The sequence below is a fragment of the Podarcis erhardii genome (assembly GCF_964252035.2).
Source record: "Podarcis erhardii genome assembly, chromosome: 5".
Taxonomy (NCBI): Eukaryota; Metazoa; Chordata; class Lepidosauria; order Squamata; family Lacertidae; genus Podarcis; species Podarcis erhardii.
In genome coordinates this window covers 100954313-100960312 of record NC_138509.1, presented here as the reverse complement: position 1 = coordinate 100960312, position 6000 = coordinate 100954313, and the positions used below count along the sequence as shown (strand labels likewise).

The 6000-nt window shown below is 57.8% G+C and overlaps 1 protein-coding gene across 1 annotated transcript in view; it reads left to right on the top strand.

The window, feature by feature from the left end:
• Nucleotides 1–1805: 1805 nt before the first annotated feature.
• Nucleotides 1806–6000, top strand: part of MB21D2 (Mab-21 domain containing 2) — a 60466-nt gene continuing 56271 nt past the window's right edge. Inside the window, exon 1 of the mRNA XM_081862566.1 lies at nucleotides 1806–2088. Within this exon, the coding sequence (XP_081718692.1) occupies nucleotides 1821–2088 (268 nt within the window). The 5' untranslated portion in view covers nucleotides 1806–1820. The remainder of the gene's footprint in view (nucleotides 2089–6000) is intronic.

Here is a 6000-nt window from a genome sequence, read left to right as displayed (position 1 = left end):
GATGTTCACAAATTTATCAGGGCAGCCAGTTTTCAGAAGGACAGTCTACAGGGCATTACGATTTAAAGATTGTCTTCCATAAACACGGTTTTAACAATGAGTCCGTAAGTGACTGTGGAGGCCAGTTCTGGATCCACAAGTCCTTCCACAGTGGGGACATTGGTTCCTGGGCAGGAGTTGATCACGGTGTAGATTTGCCAAACATGCCTTCCTCTTAGCATGTTTCTCCCTTGTGTCCTGAGTTCAAGTGTCTTCAAAGCCCAGGACACCTTTGGGTCAAGGCTGTTCTCCAATTGGAGCGTTCACAGGCCAGTGTTTCCCAATTGTCAGTGTTTATACTACATTTTTTAGATTTGCCTTGAGACAATATTTAAACCTCTTTTGTTGACCACCAGCATTACACTTTCCATTTTTAAGTTCGGAATAGAGTAGTCATACCTCGGGTTAAATACGCTTTGAGTTGAGCGCATTCGAGTTGCGCTCCGTGGCAACCCGGAAGTAATGGAGCGCGTTACTTCTGGGTTTTGCCGCTTGGGCATGCGCAGATGCTCAAAATAACGTCATGCATATGCGCAGACGTGCCGTCGCTAGTTACGTTTACCTCTAGATGCGAATGGGGCTCTGGAACGGATCCCGTTCGTATCTAGAGGTACCACTGTAGTTGCTTTGGAAGACGAGGAGGGTGTCAGCTTCTGAGCTACACAGAACACTGCCATCCATGCTTGACCAGGCCAAAGAGTTCTGTGTAGCTTTTCAGATTTCTCTGCCAATAAAACAAAACCTATCAATTAATTTCGTTGACGAAGGAGATGTGTATGGGACTTAATGGGAAAAGATGAGTAAAATCCAGCATCAAAGGAACCTTTTTGCAGCGGCCAGTGGCAGACTTGGTGGGCGGCCAAACCTTGCCTTGGAATAAATCATGTTCATTCCAGAGCTACAGGCCAGAGTGTGTCCCGTTGGCCTTAAAGCGCACCCAGCCGGGATAGGAAGCAAATCAAAGTCGGCGCGAACCGAAACAGGCCCACCGGCCTGGCAGCTGCCTCCGGGGTCAACAGAGACCCTGAGCCAGCTGAGCAGAAGCCTTTTCCCCAAGGCAGAGGCGCGCCTGGACTCCCTTGCGCCCTTGCCAGAGCCGGCAAGCGCGGGTTTTGCGCCCCCCTCGGGCTGCGCCTTTGGCGGGGTCCAACGTGGCCAGCCACTCGGTGCGCCCCGGCCTCCAGGCTTCTTCTACGGGGGAACGGATCCTGCGCCGCCCCCAAAGCTCCTGACAACCTCCCTCCCCCCGGCGGCGAGGGGTCCTGCTCCGCGGCGAAGCTTCCCGGGTGCGCTCGGGCGCGCGGCATCGAAGCGCTCTGCGTGGCTCGAAAGCCTGCCGCCGGTGCCCGGGCGCGCGGGGCGGCGCCGGTTGGAGCTGCCGGCGTTGCCGCGCGCGGTGTGGGCGGCGGCGGCGGCGGCGGCGAGGCTGGGCCGGGCCCGGGAGCGCGCCAAGCAGCCTTGGCAGCGCGGCCACTGGGAGCGCCGTTGCTGGGATTCCCGGTCGGGCGTCCCGGCGGCGCTGCAGCCGCGCTCGCTCGCGCGCTCCCGGGCGCCGGGATCCGGGGCGGAGGAGGAGGAGGAGGAGGAGGAGGAGAAGGAGGAGCCGCCGCGGGGCGGGCAGCCGGCGAGCGCCAGGCCCGGCCTGCCTGCCTGGCTGGCTGCTGCTGCTGCCTGGGCGCTGGCGGCGGCGTCTGTTCCCGGTTGCGCGGCGCCTGGTGTCCGGGCGGCGGGCGCGGCTGCTGGGTGCGCTGCGTCTGCTGCTCCTCCTGGCCGGTGCGAAGATGGCCGCTCCGCCGCTGGCCGCCAAGGCCGGCTCGGGCGCCGCGCCTGGCCCGGGCCGGGCTCCCTCCTCGGCGGCGTCGGGCGGCTCGTCGCTGTCCGCCGCCGCCGCCGCCGCCGCCTTCCCGGAGCTGGACTTCCGCTCGGGCGCCCGCGTCGAGGAGCTCAACCGGCTCATCCAGGAGTTCACGCGCCACGACCAGCGCGAGTACGACGACCAGCGCGCGCTCGAGATCCACACCGCCAAGGACTTCATCTTCTCCATGCTGGGTAAGGAGGAGAAGCAGGAGGCGGCGGCGGCGGCGGCGCGCTCCCCTTCCCCGCCCGGGCGCGCCCGGCTCCGGCTGCCGGGACCAGTTGCTGCGCGCCGCTTCCCGGAGGCTCCCGCGGGCGGAGGGGCGGCCAAGCCCCCAGACGGGCGCGGCTTCGGGGGCGCCGGGATGCCCTTCTGCGCCTGGGAGAGTCGGGGAGGTGGCGATGGTCCTTTCGGTTAATGGTCCGTTTCGGGTTAATGGAAATAGGGTGGGGGAGAGGAAAAGGGCAAAGACCCCGACTTGTCGGTGGGGGGGGGAGAGTTCTGGGCGTGATCCTGCCCCCCCTCCGTATGAGGCTGGGCCCTGGTGGCTTGCAGGGAGCCTGGCACCTGTCGCACTGGCGGCTCTTGCCTGCAGCCCCTGAATCGGAATTACGCCCCCCCCCATTTCCAATAGAGCATGCTCCCAGAAGCCAGGATGCCACCCTGCTCCCCAGTCCTCCCCATCCCGCCCAAAGCCGTGGGTAGCTTGGCAGAAATGCCCGGCGGGGGCGGGGACGACACCGCTGGGCAAAGCCTCGTGCGCCTCCCGGCTCCTGGTCCAACTGCGGAGGAGAGGCAGCCCTTGAAGGGGACGGAGCCGGTGGTCCCTCTTTGCAACGGGAGAGGAAGCAGGAGGGAGCGGGGAAAGCAGCTCCCTCCCCCGGCAGCCCCACTTTGCTGATTATTTCTGAGAACCCGCCCCGTTCACCTCGGCAGCGAGGCCAGGGCTGTGGCTCCCCCCCCCCGCCCCCAGCTCGTCAGCTGAGACAAAGGGCAGAGAGGGAGAGGGGTGGGCGCCTCACTCCCGCCGGTGCGCAAGAACAGCGCTCCCACCCTGGGCAAACGGGGAGCCTTCAGGCCATGGGTGCTTTCCACCCAGCTCAGCTGGCGGGATTGTGTGGGGAAGGGGGAGAGCCCCACCTCCTTTCGCAATTATGAAGTCTGAAATGTATTGGAATGGACATAAATCACTGCTGGAGCGTGTTGCAGGCCGAGCAGTGAGTCAAGGCGAGTCCCCTGGGATCGCAGCTGCCCTCCTCTCCCTCTTAGCGCTGCGTGAAACTGTAAGATTTAATCCTGGCTGGAGCAAAAGACCACTTCTTTGGTTTTGCTTTTTAAGAGGGCTTTGCAAAGCCAGGTAACTAAGACCTTCTCCTCTGGCCTAAGGTGGCTGTTGCATTGCACAGGCCTCAATGCTGGCTGCCTTGGGTCCTAGCTCTCAGCTGTGGTTCCATGATGAAGCTGCAGGCTCAGCAGGTGCCCCCTCTCCTTTGGCCTACCTGTGAGGAGGAGGTTGGAAGCTTTCCTTTCCGTCCCTGTTCTTCATTAACTGCCCTCTAGCATTGCGTCCAAACTACACAAACTTCAGGTTATTCAAAGGAACAAAGGTCACACTGAGGCTGACTTCTTCCACGCAAACACCCATTTATCTCATTGCAAACGTGGAAGGATATATTCAGCAACTTTTGGAAACACGCAAACTTTTTCTTTTTTTGAGGGGGTGGTCTTACCTTTCAAACAAAATGACCAAGGGTTGGCCAGTCTTTATTTTCAGCCAGTAAATGAGGCTAACCACCCTTTCCCTCCAGAAATGTTCCTGAGAGTGGAGCTAAGCTTCTAGTCACCTTGCGGCTGTGCCGGAGGAGTGTCGTGGGTGGGGGTCGGTGGGCACAGGCTACAATGGACAGGGGGAGAGTCTGAGGCTCAGGCATGTCACGCTGAACCGTAGTTTAGTGTAGCACCTGGACCCAGCCTTTTGAGCCACAGAGTCCCAGAACAGCCAGGAGCTTTGCAGTCCCAGGGAAGCCTAGTGTGGTCTGCTATGGGGTCTTTGTGAAGACTTGATAGGATTAGCGATCTCTTGGTGATGATCCTGTTGCTAAGGTGCTGCTTCCTGTCTTCTGGGAGAGATCATCAGGGGGTTTGGACTGGGTGTCCATCAATATGCAGATGATACCCAGCTCTACCTCTCTTTCAAATCAGAACCAGTGAAGGCGGTGAAGGTCCTGTGTGAGTGCCTGGAGGCGGTTGGAGGATGGATGGCGGCTAATGGATTGAGGTTGAATCCTGACAAGACAGAAGTACTGTTTTTGGGGGACAGGGGGCGGGCTGGTGTGGAGGACTCCCTGGTCCTGAATGGGGTAACTGTGCCCCTGAAGGACCAGGTGCGCAGCCTGGGAGTCATTTTGGACTCACAGCTGTCCATGGAGGCGCAGGTCAATTCTGTATCCAGGGCAGCTGTCTACCAACTCCACCTGGTACGCAGGCTGAGACCCTACCTGCCCGCGGACTGTCTCGCCAGAGTGGTGCATGCTCTAGTTATCTCCCGCTTGGACTACTGCAATGCGCTCTACGTGGGGCTACCTTTGAAGGTGACTCGGAAACTACAACTAATCCAGAATGCGGCAGCTAGACTGGTGACTGGGGGCAGCCGCCGAGACCACATAACACCGGTCTTGAAAGACCTACATTGGCTCCCAGTACGTTTCCGAGCACAATTCAAAGTGCTGGTGTTGACCTTTAAAGCCCTAAACGGCCTCGGCCCAGTATACCTGAAGGAGCGTCTCCACCCCCATCGTTCTGCCCGGACGCTGAGGTCCAGCGCCGAGGGCCTTCTGGCGGTTCCCTCATTACGAGAAGCAAAGCTACAGGGAACCAGGCAGAGGGCCTTCTCGGTAGTGGCACCCGCCTTGTGGAACGCCCTCCCATCAGATGTCAAAGCGATAAATAACTACCTGACATTCAGAAGACATCTTAAGGCAGCCCTGTTCAGGGAAGTTTTTAATCTGTGATATTTTAGTGTATTTCTGGTTTTTATGGAAGCCGCCCAGAGTGGCTGGGGAAACCCAGCCAGATGGGCGGGGTACAAATAATAAATTATTATTATTATTATTATTATTCCTGTCTTTTTAAAATAATAATTTTTATTGAGTTTTCCATATTTAATTACATTTCATTACACAGATCTATAACATAAAGCATTGCTCCAACAAGAGCACTGACTTCCCTCCCTCCCTCTTTCTGACTTCCCAACATTTTTTAACAATGCTTCCTGTCTTTTTGGCCTTGGTAGGCTCTGAGTTACCGGTGCCAAGCAGTTAGTTCCCTGTTAATTTCTGGTGTGGAGGACCTGGACCGTGTTTCCCTTCTGTCACTGATCTCGTTCCTGCCCTGGCTTGGCTCCTGCTGCCAGGACTGGGGGAGGAACTGCCCTACGTATAGCACAGGGCCTTTGATTGGGAAGCAGATGTGCCTGGCCGCAGAGGGTACTTCCTGCCACCCTCACTCTGACTTGGCACTGGCCAGAGCGTAACACTCCCTGGTGCTCAGCCTGCAAACCAAGCCACATCTCAGCTCCTGACCCCTTTCGTTCCAGCTTGGCTGTAACCAGCTGGCTGGGCAGTGAGCTAGTAGCCTGCCTGCAAGGCTGCGTCAAAGGGTTTCTGTTGTTCTGGGGTGGGAGTGCTTGAATTCCTCCCCAAGCCTTAGAAGCCAATCAAACCTTGGTGATGTTTTTGGAGCCCCGGCTGCCTCCTCCTGGCCCTTAGTAGATTCAGTGAAGGACCAGGCAGCCACACTCAATCCAGTGTTGTGGGGCAGACCCCCAAGTTCTGCTCCTTTCAGCACTGCTTGATAACATGAGAAGCCCCTGAGCATGCAGAAGGAGTGGCCCACATTTTCATGATTTAATCAGAAACACTTATATACTGCTTGGTATTAAAAAATAATAATCTCTTAAGTCGTGACTTCTTATAACACTTTGGCCTGTGTCTGGGTGAACTGGGGGCAGCAGGGACCAGTCAGAAATGGCTTCTTTGGGGAAGGTTGCCGTGTTTAACTGTGACTTTCTGTGAGGAGTGACTACCTTAGCGAAGTGGTTCACAGGT